At 52.7% G+C, this 24,666-nt stretch overlaps 1 protein-coding gene across 1 annotated transcript in view; it reads left to right on the forward strand.

Annotated features, from left to right (window-relative positions):
• The window catches only part of lipeb (lipase, hormone-sensitive b), a 33,054-nt gene extending 8,670 nt beyond the window's left edge, over window positions 1–24,384 (forward strand). The window contains 13 exon segments of the mRNA XM_061253071.1: window positions 1,480–1,680; window positions 1,683–1,720; window positions 3,701–3,985; window positions 5,210–5,300; window positions 6,028–6,173; window positions 9,170–9,355; window positions 10,687–10,839; window positions 13,481–13,625; window positions 14,186–14,413; window positions 14,915–15,061; window positions 17,728–17,909; window positions 19,385–19,621; window positions 20,171–24,384. Of these exon segments, the coding sequence (XP_061109055.1) occupies window positions 1,480–1,680; window positions 1,683–1,720; window positions 3,701–3,985; window positions 5,210–5,300; window positions 6,028–6,173; window positions 9,170–9,355; window positions 10,687–10,839; window positions 13,481–13,625; window positions 14,186–14,413; window positions 14,915–15,061; window positions 17,728–17,909; window positions 19,385–19,621; window positions 20,171–20,554 (2,423 nt within the window). The 3' untranslated portion in view covers window positions 20,555–24,384.
• The last annotated feature ends 282 nt before the right edge of the window (window positions 24,385–24,666 follow it).

The raw sequence follows: 24,666 nt of genomic DNA on the forward strand, positions 1-24,666 counted from the left end.
GTAGTGGTTAAGGGTAAAGGACCGGGACGCGCGGAGGTCGGTGGTTCTAATCCCGGTGGTAGCACACTAAAATCAGCACAGCCGTTGGGCCCTTGAGCAAGGCCCTTAACCCCGCATTGCTCCAGGGGAGGATCGTCTCCTGCTTAGTCTAATCGACTGTACGTCGCTCTGGATAAGAGCGTCTGCCAAATGCCAATACGTGAATGTGTGGTGAAGGTGAAAGCTACTCGGGACGGGAGACGGGAGACCGCGCACGTCGCCCCCGCCGCGTTGCCCGCTGCCGGGAACCCGAGCGTGTGACACACAGCGACACTCGGCCTCTGCCCGGTCCAGTGTGCATTCCTGGGAAACCCGACGCCGTTTTTCTGGTTCTTGTGTTACACGGCAGAGAGTAGTCAATGACCCCCCCCCCCCCCCCCCCCCCCTTCCCCCCCGGTAACACTACCCCCCTTCAAACCGCAGCTCAGTCATGCTCAGGTTGTGGAAACTTGGGTCTCGTGTGCGCTGCCTCGCTGTAGCGTTAGCGTCAGCGGTTAGCGTTAGCGTTAGCGCAGTCTGCCGCTCTCGGCCTCCTCGGGCTGCAGGGGTCGAGCGCTCCGCTCAATGCACAGGGCTGCGTCGGCTCCTTTGCACAGACCGCTTGGGGCACAATAGTCCGATTCGCTTCTCATTTCACTTAACTGCTCGGTTGTTTACGAGGGCTTACATACAATGCGTGTCTGTGCTGCTCTCAGAGAAATGGCCGGTAGGTTGTTTTTCCTAACAACAGCTGCTCTCCAGAGCATTCTGCCTTGTGTACGCTCGCAAGAGGCACGGTGGTTGTTTCTTTTCCAGTAATCGCATTTTTCCCCTCTAAGGGGTTTATTAGCTTGATGTAGTCTGAATGCCAGGATTCGGTCTACCTAGCGCTATCCTCTAAGGCTAAGCTGTAGTTTAGCGTCCTTTATGGCTCTGTGTAACTTTGAGGTTTCCACAGTCAGCCCGGTGGATGCTGGTCCCTGTAAGACCTGGGGAAGTGTGCAGGCATGGGGGGGGGGGGGGGGGGCTCTGCAGACGTGGGGTGAACCTCCATGTTCCTGCGGCATGGCTGCTTTAATGAAATGGTGAGCTGTCCTGATTTCTAAGGTGACTTTCTTCACTGGTTCACTCCACTGGTTCACTCCACTGGTTCACTCCAATGGTTCACTCCAATGGTTCACTCCACTGGTTCACTCCACTGGTTCACTCCAATGGTTCACTCCACTGGTTCACTCCACTGGTTCACTCCAATGGTTCACTCCACTGGTTCACTCCAATGGTTCACTCCACTGGTTCACTCCACTGGTTCACTCCACTTGCTCCCTTGACTGGTTCCCCGCTCTTGCAGGTTCACAGACTGTGTGTGAGACTCTCTGCTGTCACAGCTCCCTGCAGTGGCTGCGTGTTCATGCAGTCGTTGAGTAGCCTGCACTAACCCCCGCTCCCTCCCCCGTCTCTCAGTAATGGACACCAAGGCGGTGTTCACGGCCCTGTATGACGTCTGCGAGGAGAACGCCTCCTTCTTCTCCGGGGCAGTAAGGGCCCTCAGGGGGGACGCGGCCCGGCGTCTGGTGGAGGCCATGACGCTGATCCAGGACCACGCCCGCAGCCTGGAGCCCGTCATCTCCGGCTTCACCGCCATCTACCACCACTTCGACTTCGACCCGCTGATCCCGCCAACGGCTACCGCTCCCTCGTCAAGGTACGCACCGCCTGTGTTACATTTACATTTTTTGTCATTTTTAATCCAAAGCGATTTACAAGTGCATAGGTTCTTCCACCAGTTAAAGCATCACATCCGTAACTAGTAAAATACATGTAAGGTGGGGCAGTCCCCTTAGCAGCCTGAAATGCCAACACTAGGGCCTTGAATCGGATTTTACTCCACCCCTGTGTGTACTTACACCAATCAATGTTTTACTCCACCCCTGTGTGTACTTACCCCAATCACGCCTGTTTTACTCCACCCCTGTGTGTGCTTACCCCAATCACGCCCGTTTTACTCCACCCCTGTGTGTACTTACCCCAATCACGCCTGTTTTACTCCACCCCTGTGTTTACTTACCCCAATCATGTGTTTTACACTCCGCCTGTGTGTACTTACCCCAATCACGCCTGTTTTACTCCACCCCTGTTTGTACGTACTGCACCCCTGTGTGTGCTTACCCCAATCACGTGTTTTACTCCACCCCTGTGTGTACAATGTATTTGCCCCACTCCTACATGTTGCTTCCCCACACACACTTTCTATGGAGCTTCCCCCACCGTGACCCTTGCACTGCTTCCATTTGTTTCACTTAGACACGGCTTGTGCGCGTGTGTGTCTCTGTGTCTGTGTGTGTGTGTGTGTGTGTGTGTCTCTGTGTGTGTGTGTGTCTCTGTGTGTGTGTGTGTCTATGTGTCTATGTGTCTCTGTGTGTGTGTGTGTGTGTATCTCTGTGTGTGTGTGTGTGTGTGTGTATCTGTGTGTGAGAGTGTGGGTGTGTGTCTGTGTGTCTGTGTGTGTGTGTGTGTGTGTGTGTGTGGGTGTGTCTATGTATCTGTGTGTGTGTGTGTATCTGTGTGTGTGTGTCTATGTATCTGTGTGTGTGTGTGTGTCTATGTATCTGTGTGTGTCTATGTATCTGTGTGTGTGTGTGTGTGTGTGTGTGTGTGTGTGTGTGTGTGTGTGTGTGAGAGATTAATCCGCTGTTCCCTCAGGGGCCATCCCAGTGAGAGTGTGTTAGGAGCTCTGTGTGTTCTGTCCAATAAACTCTCCCCATAAATCTTGCCCCAGTCTCCCTGTTTTCAGCTGCTCCTGTTCGGTCTGAGTCGCACGCAGACCTCCTCTTCTGAGTTCCAGACCAGGAGACGCGCTGTGCTTTCAAAATAAGTTGTTATTTTCCTGAAGCCTTATCCCAAGCGACTTAAAATTGGTTAGACTAAGCCGGGGACAATCCCCCCGGAAGCAATGTGGGGTTAAGGGGATGTTAGTAAATTCTGAATTTACTGAGGAATGGGAAAATGACCTTTATCCCAGTGAAGAAGCAGATCAACCGTTCTTAGTAAAAAGCAGTAAAGTTTATTACACAGCCAGGAAAACGTTCCGAAAAGCAATGATGTTTGGGGTGTTTGTGTGTGTTACATTTGCATACATTCAAATATGTCAAGTGTGACCTCTGATTGGTGGTAAGGAATTGCGCCTATCCCGAGCACTTCCGATTGGGCCATTCAAATCCCTAATGGTCGTGGGGCCTTGCCCCGCTCCCCCATGGAGCCCAGTGGAAAATCCCCAGAGAGGGAACCTTGAAACTGATAGCGGTCATTACCATATACATGTGAAGTGGTCCAATACACAAATCCGTCTGTCTCCCCACAGGGCCTCGCTCGAGGTCTTATCGTGTCCGCACGCTCTCAAACACCATCCTTCCAGGTCCATCACATTACATTATTGGCAGACGCTCTTATCCAGAGCGACGTACAGTTGATTAGACTAAGCAGGAGACAATCCTCCCCTGGAGCAATGCGGGGTTAAGGGCCTTGCTCAAGGGCCCAACGGCTGTGCGGATCTTATTGTGGCTCCACCGGGGATTAGAACCACCGACCTTTCGCGTCCCAGTCGTGTAGCCTAGCCACTGCGCTACAGGCCGAGTTGGTGGAGCCGCCCCCCTGAGCCGCTGTCCTCCCTCCCCCCCTCCCGCAGGTGGTGCGCTGCTGCCTTCTGCACATCATCCACAAGGGGCGCTACATCGCGTCCAGCCGGCGCAGCATCTTCTTCCGCGCGACGCACAACGCGGGCGAGATGGAGGCGTACTGCAGCGCCCTGTGCCAGCTGCGCGCCCTGCTCTACCTGGCGCAGCGGCTGCTCCACGACAACGGCCACGGCAACCTGTTCTTCCAGGAGGAGAGCGGGCTGAGCCGCAGCTTCGTGCGCGAGTACGCCTCCATGCACAAGGGCTGCTTCTACGGCCGCTGCCTCGGCTTCCAGGTGAGCCCGGCCCTCCCAATGCGGGCCAGCGCCCCCCCCCCCCCCGCCAACGCAGGCCAGCTCCCCCCCAACGCAGGCCAGCGCCCCCCCAAAGCAGGCCAGCTCCCCCCCCCCCCCCCCAACGCAGGCCAGCGCCCCCCCAACGCAGACCAACTCCCCCCTGAACACAGATCCTCGAACACAGACCAACTCCCCCCTGAACACAGATCCTCAAACACAGACCAACTCCCCCCTGAACACAGATCCTCAAACACAGACCAACTCCCCCCTGAACACAGATCCTCAAACACAGACCAACTCCCCCCTGAACACAGATCCTCAAACACAGACCAACTCCCCCCTGAACACAGATCCTCAAACACAGACCAACTCCCCCCCTGAACACAGGCCCTCAAACACAGACCAACTCCCCCCCTGAACACAGGCCCTCAAACACAGACCAACTCCCCCCCTGAACACAGATCCTCAAACACAGACCAACTCCCCCCCTGAACACAGGCCCTCAAACACAGACCAACTCCCCCCCTGAACACAGGCCCTCAAACACAGGCCCTCAAACACAGGCCCTCAAACACAGGCCCCAAACACAGACCCGCACCGCCCCAACGCAGGCCAACACCCCCCCCCCCTCCCCAAAGCAAGAATTCATCCAATATATTCCACATTGAGTTCCATGTCCCCACACCCTCCAAAATAAACCACCTAAACCCTTGGCTTGCTGCCTCCCTCTTTAAATCTGTTTGTTCCAGTAAGCCTCTAACCAAGACCTTGGGTGCATTGGATTGGCAAAATCATAAGGTAGAGTTAAGAACGAGGCTGATGGGAGTTGGAGTCTGGAACTCAGATACCCTTCAAAATTCCAAGGTCTGGACTACACAACCACTCATTTAAGGCCTGAAATGGAATAAAATGAGATTCACCATTTGAGGGTGACTTTTGTTCACGACCCTCTCTATTATTAGCCATGATCATCAGTGCTAAATGGACAGCCTGTGGTGTCGACTTACACAGTGTCATAGTGTTTCTCATAGCTGCCCTTTATTCAATGCAGGACTGTCAGATTTTAATTCCTCTGTTTTCTCTCTCTCTCTCTCTCTCTCTCTCTCTCTCTCTCTCTCTCTCTCTCTCTCTCTCTCTCTCTCTCTCTCTCTCTCTCTCTCTCTCTCTCTCTCTCTCTCTCTCTCTCTCTCTCTCTCTCTCTCTCTCTCCCTCCCTCTCTCCCAGTTCACCCCAGCTATCCGCCCATTCCTGCAGACCATTGCCATTGGCCTGGTCTCGTTTGGGGAGAACTACAGAAGACACCAGTCTGGAATAGGTCAGTCTCCCCTGTTGGACCTGTTGGACCTGCTGCACTGACCTTAGCCACAGACCGTACCGACCGGTCTGTTCACTCCCTCAGCCACTGACACAGAAATCCAGCCACTCACTCGTTCACACCCAGTGGCTGTACTCACACACATACGGGCAGTCTAACGCTGTGTCTTGTGCTCCATGCTGCACCCCAGTGGAGGCAGAAGGTATTGCACAGTACGGTGAGTCCGCACTTCTACCCTTCTCTCATACTTCTCTTCTCTCATACTAGCCCCCGAAGAGCAGTGTCAGAGAAGTGTCCCTGTAGAACGTTCTGTGCGTCTTTCATTGCTCCATTGCAGAGTAGGGTCCTGTCACCAGGTAGCGTAACGGCTATGAACCCACACCCAACTGCCCCTGGCTATTGCAGGACACCGCAGTTGCCTTGTGAATGCTTAACTAACGACACCCTTCCTGGTTCTTTGAGTTGGCCCTTTTAACCGCCTGTCTCCTCTTCTCTCCTCCCCTTGTGTGACTGTCTCAGTGCAGTGTTGTAACGGTGTGGTCAGTTGTTAGCATCCTGTCTCTCTCCTCCCCTTGTGTGACTGTCTCCGTGCAGTGTTGTAACGGCGTGGTGAATCGTTAGCGTCCAGTCTCTCACTCCCTGTCCCCTCCCCTCTCCGTTCTTTCTTTCTCCATGCTCTCCTTCCTCCCTCCTCCCTCCTCTCCCTCTCCCTCTCCCTCTCTCTCAGGAGTGGCCGCCAGCTCCTTCTTCACGTCTGGGAAGTACGCCATCGACCCTGAGCTGAGGGGGGCGGAGTTTGAGCGCATCACCCAGAACCTGGACGTGCACTTCTGGAAGTCCTTCTGGAACATCACAGAAACGGAGGTTCTGTCGGTAAGACTGGAGAGAGGAGGGGAGAGGGGGTGGCGGGGCAGTGTGTGTTCACGCTCTTAAGTCCTTCTGGAACATCACGGAAACGAGGTTCTGTCGGTAAGACTGGAGAGAGGAGGGGAGAGGGGGGGGGAGTGTGTGTTCACACTCGAAGTCCTTCTGGAACATCACAGAAACGGAGGGGTCAGGTCGGGGGAGTGTGTGTTCACGCTCTTAAGTCCTTCTGGAACATCACGGAAACGGAGGTTCTGTCGGTAAGACTGGAGGGAGGAGGGGAGAGAGGGGGGAGTGTGTGTTCACACTGCATGTCCTTCTGGAACATCATGGAAACGGAGGGGTCAGGTCGGGGGAGTGCGTGTTCACCAGTGTGTTCAGAGTTCCAGTGCTAATTACATGTGCTTTAAATTGGACATTGCAGTCACTTTCTTGCTTCCTTAATCAAATGAAATCACATTAGATCTCATCTAATAAACTGGCATAATAACTGGAAATACTGCAAAATGAGGGATGGATGGATGGAAGATGCCTTTATTTAACCACAGAGTGGTCAAAAAAGAGAAGGCAGATCATGTCAAATAATTAATAGTAGGCATCGGGTAAAATATCATTGTGTCGGATTTCACTATGGAAAACAATGGCGCTATGGACCGTGTCCCTGTATTGTGAAATTAAATTACAGTCGACTCTGAAAATAATTGCCTCGCACATAAGCGAACTGGCAGATTATGAAACGGGTTCATTTAAATGTAAATGCCATTTCACACAGAGTGATGGCCTGGTGAAGTGACGGCTTTTATGGGAGTACTGTGCTGTTACTGCAGTACACAAATGCTACATCCATACTTCTGCTCTTAGTGCAGTGCACTAATAGTATGTACATCGTATGATCCTCGTGCAGTACACCAGCGGTGCGTCCGTAGTTATGCTCGTAATGCTCTACACAAATGGTGCGTACATACCTGTGCTATTAGTGCAGTATACTAAAAGTACGTACGCACTTGTGCTGTGCAAAAGTCTGAGACCACCAGTAAAAATGCTTCGTTTCTAATTTAGTACAAACTTTTTAATTGCAAATTATATCATCAGCCTAACAATTTGACTGAAAAGTTGAATCTTTGAAAAATGTACATGACTTTCAAAATTTCTGAGTGGTACATCCCCATTTTGCTTTAATGGCTTTGTGCACCGGAGCTGTCATGGACTCCACAAATCTGATGATCCATGTTATCCCGGCATTCTTTGACCATGTTCCAAAGAGCATCTTGTGATGTTACTGAATACTTCACTTTTGTCAGTCTTCGAGTGTTCTCATAAATATTCAGTGCGGTTGAGGTCAGGTGATTGTGGATTGTCGAGCCCTCCTTGCTCTCCTTTGGTCTTCAAGTAGTTCTCACAAAACTTTGAAGTAACTTTAATTTGCTTTACATCTTTCAAAATCTTAAAACGTTCTGTTTATTTTCATGATTACATGGGGGGGGGGGAAAATGAAAAAAAACCCTCCCCTTTTCAATGTGGTCTCAGACTTTTGTACCTCACTGTACTTCTGCTCTTAGTGCAGTACACTAACAGTGCGTACATACGGGCGCTCTTAGTGCAGTACACTAACAGTGCGTACATACGGATGCTCTTAATGCAGTACACTAACAGTGCGTACATACGGGCGCTCTTAGTACAGTACACTAACAGTGCGTACATACGGATGCTCTTAGTGCAGTATACTAACAGTGCGTACATACGGATGCTCTTAGTGCAGTACACTAACAGTGCGTACATACGGGCGCTCTTAGTACAGTACACTAACAGTGCGTACATACGGATGCTCTTAGTGCAGTATACTAACAGTGCGTACATACGGATGCTCTTAGTGCAGTACACTAACAGTGCGTACATACGGATGCTCTTAGTGCAGTACACTAACAGTGCGTACATACGGATGCTCTTAATGCAGTACACTAACAGTGCGTACATACGGATGCTCTTAATGCAGTACACTAACAGTGCGTACATACGGATGCTCTTAGTGCAGTACACTAACAGTGCGTACATAACAGATGCTCTTAATGCAGTTCACTAACAGTGCGTACATACGGATGCTCTTAGTACAGTACACTAACAGTGCGTACATACGGATGCTCTTAGTGCAGTACACTAACAGTGCGTACATAACAGATGCTCTTAATGCAGTTCACTAACAGTGCGTACATACGGATGCTCTTAGTACAGTACACTAACAGTGCGTACATACGGATGCTCTTAATGCAGTACACTAACAGTGCGTACATACGGATGCTCTTAATGCAGTACACTAACAGTGCGTACATACGGGCGCTCTTAATGCAGTCTTTGTTCACCACACTGTGAAATTGAGAAAAAATGGGAACACAACGGTTTGTTGAATGAGTGAAATTAGATGATATTCACGTGCATATATTGTGTTACCTGCCGCGTGTATATTAATTGTTCCTGGTTTATTCAACCTTTCATGACTCTGCTTGGCCTCAGAAGGGAACGGTTGTGTTTGGTGCTGTATGAGTTTGCTCAATTCCGTAACTGAGATCGAAATTGTCTCATAAAAGCACTGTTGATTTGATTTCATAGCCTATTTTACTAAGCTACGCATATTAATTGCTCATGGTTGTTAAACCGTGGGGCTAATTCTGTAAAAGTTGTTAACACAATGGAGTTAACAACCGTAATATTTGCATTGTTGCTGTGAAATAATCCTTATAATTAATTTTGGTTATTGGGTGGTTTTATAATTTGCCTTTGGAATCTAGCAGGGATTTTAATTTATTTTGAATTGTGTCTCTAATGTTGGATGAATGGGAACCTTTCATTCAGCATACATATTGTTACAGGCGGTATGGTCAGTGTGGGGATGTCATGGTGAAGCCTCTATCAGTGTAGGAGGGGTGTTGTGGGCAGTGTGTGGTCTGTGTGGTGGGGATACCTGATCCTGCTGCTCTCTCCCTGAGCCGCGCTCTCCGTCCTCTCCCCAGAGCCTGGCCAGCATGACGTCCACCCAGGTGAAGGTGAACCGCGCCCTGTCCGTGCCCCCTGTGCCCTTTGACCTCCCGCGGGTCTCAGACCCCACGCTGACCGTGACCGTGGCCCCGCCCACGGCCCACTACGGCCCCGCCCCCATTCAGATGCGTCTGATCTCCCATGAGCTACGTGAAGGACAGGTACCCCCTCAATCTCTCTCTCCCTCCCTCCACCTTCCTCCCTCTCCCCCTTTTTCTCTCTCCCTTCTTTCATCTTTCTCCCCCTCTCCCTCTGTCCTTTCATCTGCCTCCCCCTCTATTTCCCTCCCTCCTTCTCTCTCTCTTCCTCCCCTTTCTCTCTGCCAATCTCTCCCTTCTCTCTCTCCATTCGCCTTTCTTCCCCCTCTTTCCCTCTCTGCTCCTTACTCCCTCTCTCTCTCTCTCTCTCTCTCTCTCTCTCTCACTCCCTTCAGCTGTCCTGCTCTGGCCCTCTGTCTCTGACTGTAATGCTGCACACACACACACACACACACACACACACACACACACACACACACACACACCAGGTGGGCGCGTGTTAGCTGTAATGATGGCGTACAGCTGGCCCAGGTGTGTTTATGTTCTGTCGGCGTGGTGATAAAATGATTTGGCCTTTGCTTTTCTCGCCTCGGTGTGAATTCAGAGACAAGCTGAGAATGGGCTTAGTCATCTTCTCAATATAAAGTTCATCTAAATACCACACCTCTGAGCAGCAGCTGACAGCTTCTGCACACTCACCCCATCTCTCTCCATCCCTCCCTCACACTCACCCCATCTCTCTACCCCTCCCTCACACTCACCCCATCTCTCTCCATCCCTCCCTCACACTCACCCCATCTCTCCACCCCTCCCTCACACTCACCCCATCTCTCTACCCCTCCCTCACACCCCATCTCTCTCCATCCCTCCCTCACACTCACCCCATCTCTCTCTACCCCTCCCTCACACTCACCCCATCTCTCTCTACCCCTCCCTCACACTCACCCCATCTCTCTCCACCTCTCCCTCACACTCACCCCATCTCTCTCCATCCCTCCCTCACGCTCACCCCATCTCTCTCTACCCCTCCCTCACACTCACCCCATCTCTCTCTCTCCACCCCTCCCTCACACTCACCCCATCTCTCTCCATCCCTCCCTCACGCTCACCCCATCTCCCTCCATCCCTCCCTCACACTCACCCCATCTCTCTCTCCACCCCTCCCTCACACTCACCCCATCTCTCCACCCCTCCCTCACACTCACCCCACCTCTCCACCCCTCCCTCACACTCACCCCATCTCTCTCTCCACCCCTCCCTCACACTCACCCCATCTCTCCACCCCTCCCTCACACTCACCCCACCTCTCCACCCCTCCCTCACACTCACCCCATCTCTCTCTCCATCCCTCCCTCACACTCACTCCACCTCTCCACCCCTCCCTCACACTCACCCCATCTCTCTCTCCATCCCTCCCTCACACTCACCCCACCTCTCCACCCCTCCCTCTGCAGGACAGCGAGGAGCTGCTGGCCCTGGCCCGTTCAGAGGGGGCCCCCCTCTCCCTGTCCCTGGGGCTGAAGGCCAGACGCAGCCCCCCCTCCCCCTGGCTCCTGGTGCACTTCCACGGGGGCGGCTTCGTGGCACAGACGTCCAAATCACACGAGGTACCCGCTCCGCTCCGCAGCCCGCTGGTCCGGGGGGGAGGGGGGTGGGACGCCTTGAGGGCTCCAACGCTGTCCCACTCACCTTCATTATGGTCCTGTCTCTACGGCCCTGTCTCTACGGCCCTGCCTGTCTCTACGGCCCTGCCTGTCTCTACGGCCCTGCCTGTCTCTACGGCCCTGCCTGTCTCTACGGCCCTGCCTGTCTCTACGGCCCTGTCTCTACGGCCCTGCCTGTCTCTACGGCCCTGCCTGTCTCCACGGCCCTGCCTGTCTCTACGGCCCTGCCTGTCCCTATGGCCCTACCTGTCTGTACGGCCCTGTCTCTATGGCCCTGCCTGTCTCTATGGCCCTGTCTCCACGGCCCTGCCTGTCTCTACGGCCCTGTCTCTACGGCCCTGCCTGTCTCTACGGCCCTGTCTCTACGGCCCTGTCTCTATGGCCCTACCTGTCTCTACGGCCCTGCCTGTCTCTACGGCCCTGCCTGTCCCTATGGCCCTGCCTGTCTCTACGGCCCTGCCTGTCTCTACGGCCCTGTCTCTATGGCCCTGCCTGTCTCTATGGCCCCGTCTCCACGGCCCTGTCTCCACGGCCCTGCCTGTCTCTACGGCCCTGCCTGTCTCTACGGCCCTGTCTCTACGGCCCTGCCTGTCTCTACGGCCCTGCCTGTCTCTACGGCCCTGCCTGTCTCTACGGCCCTGTCTCTACGGCCCTGCCTGTCTCTACGGCCCTGCCTGTCTCTACGGCCCTGCCTGTCTCTACGGCCCTGTCTCTACGGCCCTGTCTCTATGGCCCTACCTGTCTCTACGGCCCTGCCTGTCTCTACGGCCCTGTCTCTACGGCCCTGCCTGTCTCTACGGCCCTGTCTCTACGGCCCTGTCTCTATGGCCCTACCTGTCTCTACGGCCCTGCCTGTCTCTACGGCCCTGCCTGTCTCTACGGCCCTGTCTCTACGGCCCTGCCTGTCTCTACGGCCCTGCCTGTCTCTACGGCCCTGCCTGTCCCTATGGCCCTACCTGTCTGTACGGCCCTGTCTCTATGGCCCTGCCTGTCTCTATGGCCCTGTCTCCACGGCCCTGCCTGTCTCTACGGCCCTGTCTCTACGGCCCTGCCTGTCTCTACGGCCCTGTCTCTATGGCCCTACCTGTCTCTACGGCCCTGCCTGTCTCTACGGCCCTGCCTGTCCCTATGGCCCTGCCTGTCTCTACGGCCCTGCCTGTCTCTACGGCCCTGCCTGTCTCTACGGCCCTGTCTCTACGGCCCTGCCTGTCTCTACGGCCCTGTCTGTCTCTACGGCCCTGTCTCTACGGCCCTGTCTCTACGGCCCTGCCTGTCTCTACGGCCCTGCCTGTCTCTACGTCCCTGTCTCTACGGCCCTGCCTGTCTCTACGTCCCTGTCTCTACGGCCCTGTCTCTACGGCTCACTGCACTGAAGTGAGTCACGGGCTTCAGAAGGGAACTGATGCTCCTGTGATCGCAGGTGTTGAGCGCGGAGCAGATCCGCTGTTGGCTCAGACATCGTATCGTCAGCGTGATGAAATGTTTGCGGGCCGCGGCTGGATGCTGGCGCTGAGGCCTCGTCTGCACGGGTCCGTCCGTTACTCCGCCAGGCTCACTGCCTCGCAGAACGCAGGCGCTGATTGACAGCTCCCGTAACCGCCGGTGACGTGCACTGATGAGCACTGAAAACAGGCAGCGACCGGCCTGCCCGATCACGCCATGCCTGAGGGACCCGGCGTGAAGGAGCTTCTCCCAGTCACTGAGAGTCACCCCCCGGGCCTGAGCATCAGCCCACAGCTCTGAATCCAGTGCCCGAGCCACTCTGAATCCAGTGCCCGAGCCACTCTGAATCCAGTCCTCACGCAACTCTGAATCCAGTCCTCACGCAACTCTGAATCCAGTCCCTGAGCGACTCTGAATCCAGTCCTCACGCAACTCTGAATCCAGTCCCTGAGCGACTCTGAATCCAGTCCTCACGCAACTCTGAATCCAGTCCTCACGCAACTCTGAATCCAGTCCTCACGCAACTCTGAATCCAGTCCCTGAGCGACTCTGAATCCAGTCCTCACGCAACTCTGAATCCAGTCCTCACGCAACTCTGAATCCAGTCCTCACGCAACTCTGAATCCAGTCCCTGAGCGACTCTGAATTCAATTCCTTACCAACTCTCAATCGAATTCCCAAACACAGCTGGATCCGGTTCCCAGGCAACACTTGCATCATATCTTTGCGTGGTAATCAGCAACACTGCAGTGAAAGTTTGTGCTTATTTTTGCGTCCTTGTTTCCTTTCCTCACCTCCTTTCCTTGCGCCTTGCTCCTCCAGTCAGCTAGGGAAGGGAGTGAGAAACGGGCAATTGAGGTAAAAATAAAAAACTCCCCAGTTGGAAAAGAAACACTGAAACAAATGTTTGGAGCAATGTCAGGAAGTGAGCATTTAGCCCATTTAGGACAACCTTTTAGCCTCCAGGAAAAGGCCACATAGCCCGTTTAGGGCTTCCCTTTAGCCCAAGTCTGGTGTGTGTGTGTGTGTGTGTGTGTGTGTGTGTGTGTGTGTGTGTGTTGTGTTTGTGTTTGTGTGTGTGTGTGTGTGTGTGTGTCAGGCTGTCAGTATGAACCAGTCTCCCTGTTCCTCCTGTTCTTAGCCCTACCTGAAGAGCTGGTCCCAGGACCTGGGCGTGCCCATCCTGTCGGTGGACTACTCCCTGGCCCCAGAGGCCCCCTTCCCCCGGGCCCTGGAGGAGTGCTTCTACGCCTACTGCTGGGCCCTGAAGAACTCCCACCTGCTGGGTGAGTCACACTCCCTGGGGCCCCTCTGAAAGACCCCCCTCCTGCTCAGAGCAGTCTGAGCCAGGCCTGGTTTTCCTGGAGGACAGCCGTCCTGGAAGCCACCTGATGGTGGATGTGACTGGGAGCTGTAACCTGCTTCTCCTGAGACCAGTGGCCCACACAGCTCTGCACTAGGAGTGTGCTTATACATAACAGCTGTCCTTTTTCTTCCTTGTGTCTTCCTCGCTCTGCCCCTTTTATTCCCTCTGCTTGTATCCCTCTCTTTCTCTCCCGGCTTCTCTTTCTCTCACCCTCTCTCTCTCTCTCTCTCTCTCTCGATTCAATCAGTCTTCCTTCCCCCCCTCCCCCTCAATTCTTATTCTATTTGCTTCATTGGCATGAAAAAAAAAACATGATATTCCATATTGCCAACTCATGGCGTGTTGTAAAAAGCTCCCTGTAGCATCGAGCACTGGAAGGTGAGCACTGGAAGGTGAGCACTGGAAGGTGAGCACTGGAAGGTGAGCACTGGAAGGTGAGCACTGGAAGGTGAGCGAGCGGTGCCTGTGTCCCTCTCCCAGGCTGGACGGGCGAGCGCGTGTGTCTGGGCGGAGACAGCGCGGGGGGGAACCTGTGTCTCACCACGTCGATGCGGGCCGCCTCGCAGGGCGTGCGCATGCCCGACGGCATCATGGCGGCCTACCCCGCCACCCTGCTGACGGCGTACGCCTCTCCGTCGCGCCTGCTCACGCTGATGGACCCGCTGCTGCCCCTGAGCGTGCTGTCCCGCTGCCTCAGCGCCTACGCCGGTGAGAGAGGCCCCCCTCTCCTTCAGCTACTCGCATTACAGCGTCAATGCTTTTAAAACGGCACTGGTGCCTCAAACCAATACCTTCTTTAACCTCCTAAGACCCGCACTCTTTTTTTGGTATGCATTTTTAATTTCTCTTTGCTATTTGGGCTTATTGGGACCTGATAAGTATAGAAACTAAGCATCATCTTTTGACATGATGTAGTTTTTGAGAAAAATGATGTCCACATATGTGGACTCTCGGTCTGAATTCCCAAGTATTATGGTTGCACGGCCCAAAATGTGGAGTCCACGCATGTGTACGCCAGGTCTTAGGAGGTTAAAATACAAAATTCACTAAAGAATTAGGCTTTTTTTTAATGCAAGGAAAGTCATTTTCTATAGGCTTTTGATCTCTTCACACACTGTGAATGTTATGCATCCGTTGTCTTTGAACATGGAGTGTATTGTGAGTGCTGGGAGGTTTGTGGAGGTGTAGAGCCTGTTATTTGACCCCCAGGTACGGAGCCGCTGGCGGAGAAGCAGGTGGAGAAGGTGAGCACGCTCAGCATGGTGAGAAGAGACACCGCCCTGCTGCTCAGAGACTTCAGACAGGGGGCAGCCAGCTGGATACAGGCCCTGCTGGAGCCCAACAGAGCCACTACTGGTACTGCCCCTGTGTGAGAGTGTGAGAGTGTGAGAGTGTGAGAGTGTGAGAGTGTGAGAGTGTGAGAGTGTGAGAGTGTGAGAGTGTGTTACTGCTGGAGCCCAACAGAGCCACTACTGGTACTGCCCCTGTGTGTGAGTGTGTGAGTGTGTGAGTGTGTGAGTGTGTGAGTGTGTGTGAGTGTGTGTGAGTGTGTGTGAGTGTGTGTGAGTGTGTGTGAGTGTGTGTGAGTGTGTGAGAGTGTGTGAGAGTGTGTGAGAGTGTGTGAGAGTGTGTGAGAGTGTGTGAGAGTGTGTGAGAGTGTGTGAGAGTGTGTGAGAGTGTGTGAGAGTGTGTGAGAGAGTGTGAGAGAGTGTGAGAGAGTGTGAGAGAGTGTGAGAGTGTGTGAGAGTGTGTGAGAGAGTGTGAGAGAGTGTGAGAGAGTGTGAGAGAGTGTGAGAGAGTGTGAGAGAGTGTGAGAGAGTGTGAGAGTGTGTGAGAGTGTGTGAGAGTGTGTGAGAGAGTGTGAGAGAGTGTGAGAGAGTGTGAGAGAGTGTGAGAGAGTGTGCGTGGTACGTCTCTTACTGCTGCAGCCAAACCGAGCCACTACTGGTACTGCCCCGTGAGTGTGTGAGTGTGTGACGTCACTGCTGGAGCCACAACCGAGCCCCCACTGGCACTGTCCCCGTGCGTGTGTGCGAGAGAGAGTGAGTCACTGGAGCCCCTGCGTGCGTGCTTGTGACAGAGAGAATCCGTGTGTGAGAACGTAGGTGGCGGCGGCTGACAGTGTGCATATTTTCGGAATGCACAGTTTGCGCTGGGCTCGTGCGACTGTGGATGTGTGAAAGAGATCAGCCGGGTTCTCTCAGACAGCAGGCGGCCCCCCATGCGCTGTGCTGCAGCTCGGGGGACTGGCACAAACGCTGCCTGTTTCCCCCCGGCTGCACACACGGAGCGTCTGGCTGGAGTCAGCTCCGCAGGGAGGGCCGTTCAGTACCTGTGCTCACCCGTGTGTCTGCACTCTAATGATGTTGTGTGCATGGACTGATGTTTGCGCCGTCGGGTATTAATGCCGTATGTGTCCTCCACTATCCCATCTTCCCCTGCTCCTCTTTCAGACTCTCTTGTTCCCACAGTTTGTTGGCGCCTGTGGGCTTTTCTCATGCGCCCTATGAGCTTTATGATGACTTTGCTCCACCTCCCCAGCCCCGTCTCTTCCTCTGGTAGGAGGGTCTCTGTAATGTTGCCGAGCGACTGCCATGAAGTCTCCCCCCCCCAACCTCCCGCCTCCTCCTCCTCCTCCTCCCCCCCACCCCCGCTCCCCCACACTTTGGTATCGGGCTGTCCGTCAAAATGCCACAGACCAGTAGCAGCAGCGGCAGTCAAAATGGAAGAAAGAGTATTACAAGAAAAGGACATCAGTCATGACAGTGCGAAAGGATAGTACCGGTCCTGTACGTGTCTAAACCTGCGGCACGCTGCGATAAGCTGCTGGCTTTATTCTGCCCCACTCGTACGTCTTCCGGAAACTTCCGGCGTCAGTGTTTGTGCCTCTGCCGGCGGTGCGCCGCGACAGCGCCGTTCCCGGGATGCTGGACTCCCTCCCTGGCGTCTCCTCTTCCCTCCCCGCTGCGATGAAATCTGCTCCCGTCTCGTTTTTTTCGCGGTTTTAAGAAGCCGCTGTTTCGGCCAGATGGTTCCGTGCGTGTGCCCAGGCACGAGAGGGGGCCGGCGTGTCCCCTGGGCCCGGAACGGGCGCGCGCAGGAGATTTGGGCCGGATGAGCGGTCCGCGCGGGGCGGTTGCGGCCCCCGTTCGGCTGTGAGACGGGGAGCGGCGGGTGGTTTTATAACGGCTGAAGGAGGTTGGATTGCGAGGGCAGGCTGTGAGTTTTAAGTCTGGGTCCTAACACTCTAGCCCCTAATTACTCTTAATCGCTGCTGATGGGCGGACAGGTTTAATGTCTAAAAGGAGTCTTTACAGGATTCGCTCTCAAGGCTTATAAGGACAGTGCTGACTAAACGCACTGAATAAACATTACAGCAAAATGGTCCCACTCAGGGTTCATAACAGCAGTGCTACTGCACCGAGGCTACAGTGTAGGTTTCTGTTACTGAAAATCGGTGCGATGGAAACGGAATTAAACAGCCCGTAGTTTCGGCACGCAGTACACTGGAGTTATGTTGCAGTGACACCACGATTCCCAGAATCCTCTGTCACCTGAACTGCATGGCAGCTTGATACTGTCCAATCACCTCCCTCCTTTGCGCCTGATGTCTCCGTTCAGCCAATGGCTGAAAGGCAGATACGGCCTGGCTGCTTTCCCTCAGCTCCCATTGCCCTCCCATGTTCTGGAATGTTCCGTGTTGTCCAGTCTGTCTGCATGTCTCTCTCTTGTTACATGTGTGTCTGTGTACATGGATATAAATTAATATGCGGGTCTGTGTTGGTGATTTAAGTGTCTGTCTTGTCTTTCATTGCATGCCTGCCCGATTTCTCCCTGCCTGTGGACGTGCCTATCCCAGCCTCCTCCTCTCTTCCAAAATGTTTTTCTCCATTCATCGGGCCCATGCTGTGTTGCCAGATCTGCCTTTGAATGGTGTAAACATCCCCCGGCCTTTCCCTCCCGTCTCCCTGCGCGAGTCTGGCAGCGCGGCGTAACCCTGTCTTCCTCTCTCTCTCTCCCAGACACGGTGAGGAAGAGCGTCTCTGAGGCCACCCTCAGCTCGCTGCACTCCGACCCCCCCGTGCCGCCCCAAACCTCCCAGTTCTCCCTGAGCAAGGACTCCCCGAAGAGCCAGACCTGCCAGGACCTGGGGTCCCACCGCAGCCCTGCCCCCGACAGCCCCCCAGCGGCCTCGGAGCGGACGGTACTGTACCCCCCCCCCCCCCGCCCCCCTCGGCTGCGTCTCAAACGGGGAAACAATCTGCCGCTGCAGGGTGTCTCCAGCGTGTCGCGTTCCCCACTGATCTCCCCTGGTTAAATAAAGGATTTTGTCTTTTTAAACAAAGGTTGAGGGTTTAGGCCTTTTAATATTTACAGTTCAGGCATTTAAGCTGACACTCTTGGCGACGTTCGCAGACTGAACGGGGCTGAACCCCCCGCTGGAGCGAGAGCTGAGCAGAGCTGCAGTCAGTCTGCGACAGAGGGGACAGCCGCGCTCTGTGTGTCTCCAGGAGCTCCAGCACATCTCTGTTTCTTTTCTGGTGCTCCTACATTGAATTACAGCATACCTTGGCCCGGTAGGAGACCGGTAGGAGACCGGTAGGAGACCGGTGGGTGACCGGTGGGTGACCGGTGGGTGACCGGTGGGTGACCGGTGGGAGACCGGTGGGTGACCGGTGGGTGACCGGTGGGAGACCGGTCACTCCTGGCTCAGTTCTCGGCACGGCCATGTTCCCACTCGCCGTGCGCCTGTGCCCGTCTAATTAGAGCCAGAATGGCGGGCGCTCCTCTGACCCACTAACATAATTAGATTTGACCTTCCCCTTCATTGCCTCCGCTCCCTGAAATGACATCTGAGTTTGCCTGCCAGCATGTTGTGAAGGAAGAAGCCCTAATTAAAACGAGGAAGCCCTTTTGTTATTCACGTTACGGCAGAGGATAGCTACCCGGCCGTGCCACCTGATGCCAGTTACTTGTAGATTCGATATGTAACTTGGGGGATAAATGTGTATTTGTCACCCATGGGTTCTCCTCATGCTTGCCCCGGAACTGTGCCGATGTACTGGTCATGAGGTCAAAGGGCACAGTCAGAAACAGTTGTGCACAGATTTTGCTGAAGCTTCACTGCACTGCAGCCACACACTGGGGTTAGCACTGCTGTTAATGCTGCACTGGGGTTAGCACTGCTGTTAATGCTGCACACTGGGGTTAGCACTACTGTTAATGCTGCACTAAGGTTAGCAGTGCTGTTAATGCTACACTGGGGTTAGCACTGCTGGTAATGCCACTCACTGGGGTTAGCAGTGTTGTTAATGCTGCACACTGGGGTTAGCAGGGCTGTTAATGCCACACACTGGGGTTAGCACTGCTGTTAATGCCGCACACTGGGGTTAGCACTGCTGTTAATGCTGCACTCTGGGGTTAGCAGTGCTGTTAATGCCACACTCTGGGGTTAGCAGTGTTGTTAATACCACACACTGGGGTTAGCAGTGTTGTTAATACCACTCACTGGGGTTAGTACTGCTGTTAATGCTGCACTGGGGTTAGCAGTGCTGTTAATGCTACACTCTGCGGTGGGGTTAGCACTGCTGTTAATGCCACACACTGGGGTTTGCAGTGCTGTTAATGCTGCACTGGGGTTAGCAGTGCTGTTAATGCCACGCTCTGCCTGTGTCCCAGGCCGAGGACGTCAGCTTCTTCCTCTCGGCGGAAGACGAGCTCTCCGTCTCCGCCTCTCCGGACGAAGGCCCGGACGCCCCGTACGCCCGTGAGTTCCCGGAGGGCTTCGAGCCGGTGCGCTCCGAACACCTGGCCGAGATGAGGGTGCAGAGCTCGCCCATCGTCCGCAACCCCTACATGTCCCCCCTGCTGGCGCCCGACAGCATGCTGAGGGGCCTGCCCCCCGTACACATAGTGGTGAGGAGGAGCTTTTTATTCATCCCTTTTCTGTTTCCCCCTTCCCCCTCATGTGCTTTCTCCCCCTCTTGTTCCTTCTCTCGGGGCGACATTGGCTCAGGCGGTAAGAGCAGTCGTCTGGCAGTCGGAGGGTTGCCGGTTCGATCCCGCCCTGGGTGTGTCGAAGTGTCCCTGAGCGAGACACCTAACCCCTAAATGCTCCTGATGAGCTGGTCGGTGCCTTGCATGGCAGCCAATCGCCATTGGTGTGTGTGAGTGTGTGTATGAATGGGTGAATGAGAAGCATCAATTGTACAATTGCTTTGAATTAAAGGCGCTATATAAATGCCAACCATTTACCATTTACCATTCTCTCTTTCTCTCACTTATTCTCCCTCTCTCCTCCTTACTCTCCCCCCCCCCTCTCTCTCTCTCTCTCTCTCTCTCTCTCTTAAATTCAAATTCACATTCAAATTCAGGCCTTATTGGCATGAATAGGAATTAACCATTGTTGCCAAAGCATGTGCGATATACAATATAATGTACAATAAACTTCTCCGTCTCTCCCAGGCCTGTGCACTGGACCCCATGCTGGATGATTCCATCATGTTCGCCAAGAGGCTGAGGAACGTCGACCAACCAGTGACGCTGCGCGTGGTGGAGGACCTCCCCCACGGCTTCCTCAGCCTATCGCAGCTCTCCCGCGAGACCCGGGAGGCCGCCGGCGTCTGCGTGGAGCGAATCAGGGAGGTCTTCACCCAGGAGGGCCCGCCCCCGGCCCCGGCCACGGCCACGCGCAAGCACCGCAAGCTGGAGAGGACAGACGGAAGCTTCCAGAGCACCAAGCCCCTCACGGCCACCATCACAGAGGAGGAGGACCAGCTCCCCCAGGCGGAGGACTCGCCCCAGGCGGACGGGCAGAACAGTTCGGACAGCAGAGAGATCGGGGCGTAGCGGGCGGGCAGGAAGAGGGGGGATGAACCGAGAGGATGGAAGGTGCAAGAGGCAGAAAGAACAGATAACTCAGATGGGTCAAGAGGAAAGGAGGAATGAAGTGGTGCTTTGGAGAGGAGCGGAGGGGTACTGGAAGCCTCAGTCTCTCACTCGGGGCGTGGCTTTCCTCTGCTGGTGCCGCTTGCTGTTGCACTGTATGGAAACTAACTGGGTCCATTATAAACCTTAAACATGCACACCTTCTACGGGAGGCCGTATGCTGCGAATCCGCAATCATAAGCTGAAGCGCGTACAGAAATCTCCGACAGTGGAGAGAACACGCCACGCACATGCACACACACGCACACACACACGCACACACACACGCACACACACGCACACATACGCACACACGCACACACACACACACTGCACACACACGTACACACACACGCACACACACATGCACACGCACACACACACACATTCCCATACGCACAGACATTGCCTTTCTCTTTCGGCTGTTTGCAAAGATTGCACAAATGAGAGATAATTTGGAATCAGAACACTGCACTCAGAGTTGTCGATCGAACAACTGCAGTGTCTTGTGTAGATCAGGATTTTGAGCATATATATACTTGCATATACATGTACATAAATATGTACATGCATATGTGTTTTTACAGAGCTATTGGAACAAGTTGTATTCTCTACTGTGCTGCCTTATTAACATGAATAGCTTTCTATTTTAGTGGTTTGGAGGCTTTTTTATTACTGAATCCATTTACATTTAGTACTGTATTCGCTATACAAATATCTACAGACGGCAAGTTAACTATAGAATTTACTAGTAACTGCAGGGATGCAGTTGAGTTGCATGGAAAGATCAAATGATAATTCTGGCCTTTGGCTGTGGCTTTATAGGCTGATGCTACACAAGCAGTGCTGTGAAACAGGACCGAGACACTCCTGGATTTCCTCTACCATAAATCGTATTATTCTGCTGCTAACGTCGAATGTGCTCATAGTTCTAATCGAGGCACTAGTAAGTGTGCTAGTTTAATCTCCGTTGCAGTGTTGGTTCAGTGCACGGGATTGGCGGTTTATGCTTCCTACTGAGTTTCATGCTCGAGGGTTCACGTGACGAACGACTGCATTGCGATTGGTCATTATGACCAATGTGACCATTCCGACCAATGGCAATGAAGCAGTAGCATGTTTGCGTTACAAACGAACCTGCACTGCGCTCATTCCCAGAGAGCAAACTGTGCTGTGCTAATCTCTTTATAAAGAGCAATGCTTCCATTTTTAGGACAAAGCAAAACGGCTGGTAGTTACCACAAAAAAAAATAAAAAAAAAATAAAAAAAGACAATACACCTAGAGAATGGAGTAGTTTTGAAATACTTCAAATCAATAGATCAGCGAAGAAAAAAATAAAATAAAATAAATAACATTTTGACAGGTCAGGTTCATGTAGGCAACTCATGTAGGCAACTCCATGCTGAGGTTTTCAGTCCTGGGTCTCCTGGAGGCGTTTCCACGCCGACCCACTTCCTCTCCCCCAGCTCTTCCGGAGATTATTTTGGGCTAATTATTCCCTGAACGGCGAACAACCTTCACAGGGCAGGCCATTCGCACGATGTGCAATATTAAGCTTCGGGTGCGATCCCTCCTCTCCTTTGCTGTGCCATGTGATAGCGATGCAGTGTCCTGCGCTGTCCTCGTTAGGGGGAGGCTCCTGCCTCGTTAGGGGGAGGCTCGTGCCTCGTTAGGGCTCCCTTGTAGTGGTGTGATGGCGACTGTGTGTGGGGGTTGGCATCGTTATCGCTCATGTTCACCCAGTGACTGGGCCGGGGGAAGATTTAAGCCATATTTCGGGGTGTCTGTTGGAACCTCGACGTGACGTATCCCAGGATGCATTTGGAAGGAGCCCTCGCCTGCCCTTCTGGGCACCGCATGCTGCCGTTAACGCGGGATGTCGGGGCGAGGAGTGGAAGTGGTTGAGATGGCGAATCGAATCGTCTGGACTGGGGTTTGGAGGCGGCTGGCTCAGTGGGATCTGAGAGGATTCTTGATTGGCTCTGGCCTGTGTGACTCACATGGCGGATAAACGCTTTCCTGGGAGCACAGGACTGGGGGAGGTATGGGGAGGCCGTCTTTAGCAGCTCTTGGTTTGTGTTTCTGTGTATTTATCATGACCGGTGTAATGCTGGTTTTGATGGTCGCACTCCTGGGATCTGACTGTACAGTATTCTCTGTGTTTGTCTGTCTCTGATATCGTGCTGCCTGTTGAGTCTCCTTGTGTCTGTGTCAGACCGACTGTGTGAGGGTCCATCTAGTTTGCATTGCTGTTGTGAGTTGCAGCATGCATGCCTCTTTTAGAGTGTGTGTGTGTGTGTGTGTGTGTGTGTATGTGTATTTGTCAGATTGATCCAACAAAATCTAGTTTGAGGTGTGAACTGCAATAGACTGGCGCCCTTAGCGGAAGGACGCCGTGGAATAGGACGCTCATACACTCCGCGAAGCTGCTTGCGTCATCGTTCCCCTCCTTCCGACGTCATAAGGTGGGCGCTCCGGGGCCAGAGCGATCAGGAGCGCCCCCTAGTGTGTCTCGTTCTACACTCCTTTTCCGAGGTCATCTTCGCGCTGTAAAGGCGGAGTGCAATTAGCAACACTCCCAACTTTAATCAGTTTTTGTTTTTTTGTTTTGTTTTTGTTTTTTTTAACCCTGAATACTTCTTACCGAATCTTTGGAAATATTATTTATCTGTCAAGATGAGGAAACTGGGGTGTGGCAGGGGTCAGTTAATACATGAATACAGTTTGCAATCACGAGGCAGGGCATCAGCATCCTTCATTGGAAGAATTTAATTTTTTTTTGCTTTTTAGTATTCATTGCTTTGGTATTAACCTATTCATTTAACTTGTATACTAGTTACTCAAACTATTTTAATTGTTGAATAACTGCAAAAGGCGACACTTAAATTCCAATGTTCGCATTCCCTGATGCAGGTAGGTAATATAGCCTACTGAAGATTAGTGTACAGAATTTCATCTAAGAACTGGAAATGAGATTTTCCGTGTCCGGAACCAACTCATCTTATTTATAGACTAGCTATATATCCCTATTTACAAGGGAGACTATTTTTAACCATAGCTTTATATAGCCTACACTCGTTTGTCTCATGAGTGGAGCTAGCCCCTTGTGGCTAAATATCATAACTGAATTTGGAGCATATTATATATCGGATGATGTTTCCAGTGAAGGGATGCTGGTGTCCTCTCTCGCCTAGATTAAGGTGTTTGAATTGAAGTATACAACTACATAAAATGCAGCTTATCTGATGGTATTTGAAGAAACATAATCAATATGTTTAGATGTCACTGATCTAATGCACAGTAGGCCTACAAGTGGAATTGCATTGTATTAAAGTCGGTGTCAAGTTTCCTTGTTCTCGGGAGGATGGATCGATTTCGTTGACAAGTTCATCGATGATCTTTTCAAGCTTCCAACCGATGAGCCGCATCATATGCCAGACGAGAATGTAGTAGTGACGTTAGCCTACTCCAGTCCCCATACTGCAACAGAAGTAGGAAGGTGTTACGTTATTGTTTTGATTCATATCATGTATTAAAAAAAACACCGCAAGTGCAAACCTGTGTAAACACGAATGTATAAAACACGGAAAAGCTCCTAAATAAAGTTTTTACTTTGTCCTTTCCACTTACTGTCAATTCATTAATCGTGGCTCTGACTATGCAGAGCTGAAATGATTTTTTTAAACATAGCAGTTTTATTGCTGTATTTTTCCTTTATTCGTTCTTATTGGAATAAAAATATGATATGAACATTCTGTCCGCTTGTGTTTTATTTTACGTGTGTTTGCGTTGTTTCTTTACACACTCGCGAATTTCCCAAGTCATTCGAATAAGGTTTTGACAGACTGCATGAGTCCGTAAAAGCCTTTAGACACTGCATCACAAAAATGCTCTTTTTTCAAGTGCACAAAATCAGTTCACAGTAAGTTGTATTCATAGATTGCTGCAGGGCTCGTTTTACTGCAATTCGTACAAATGGCAATAAACATTCCTGTCGAACTCCCAGTAGTAGTAGTGATCCATGATTATTCT

This window comes from Conger conger, chromosome 1, assembly GCF_963514075.1.
Source record: "Conger conger chromosome 1, fConCon1.1, whole genome shotgun sequence".
NCBI lineage: Eukaryota > Metazoa > Chordata > Actinopteri > Anguilliformes > Congridae > Conger > Conger conger.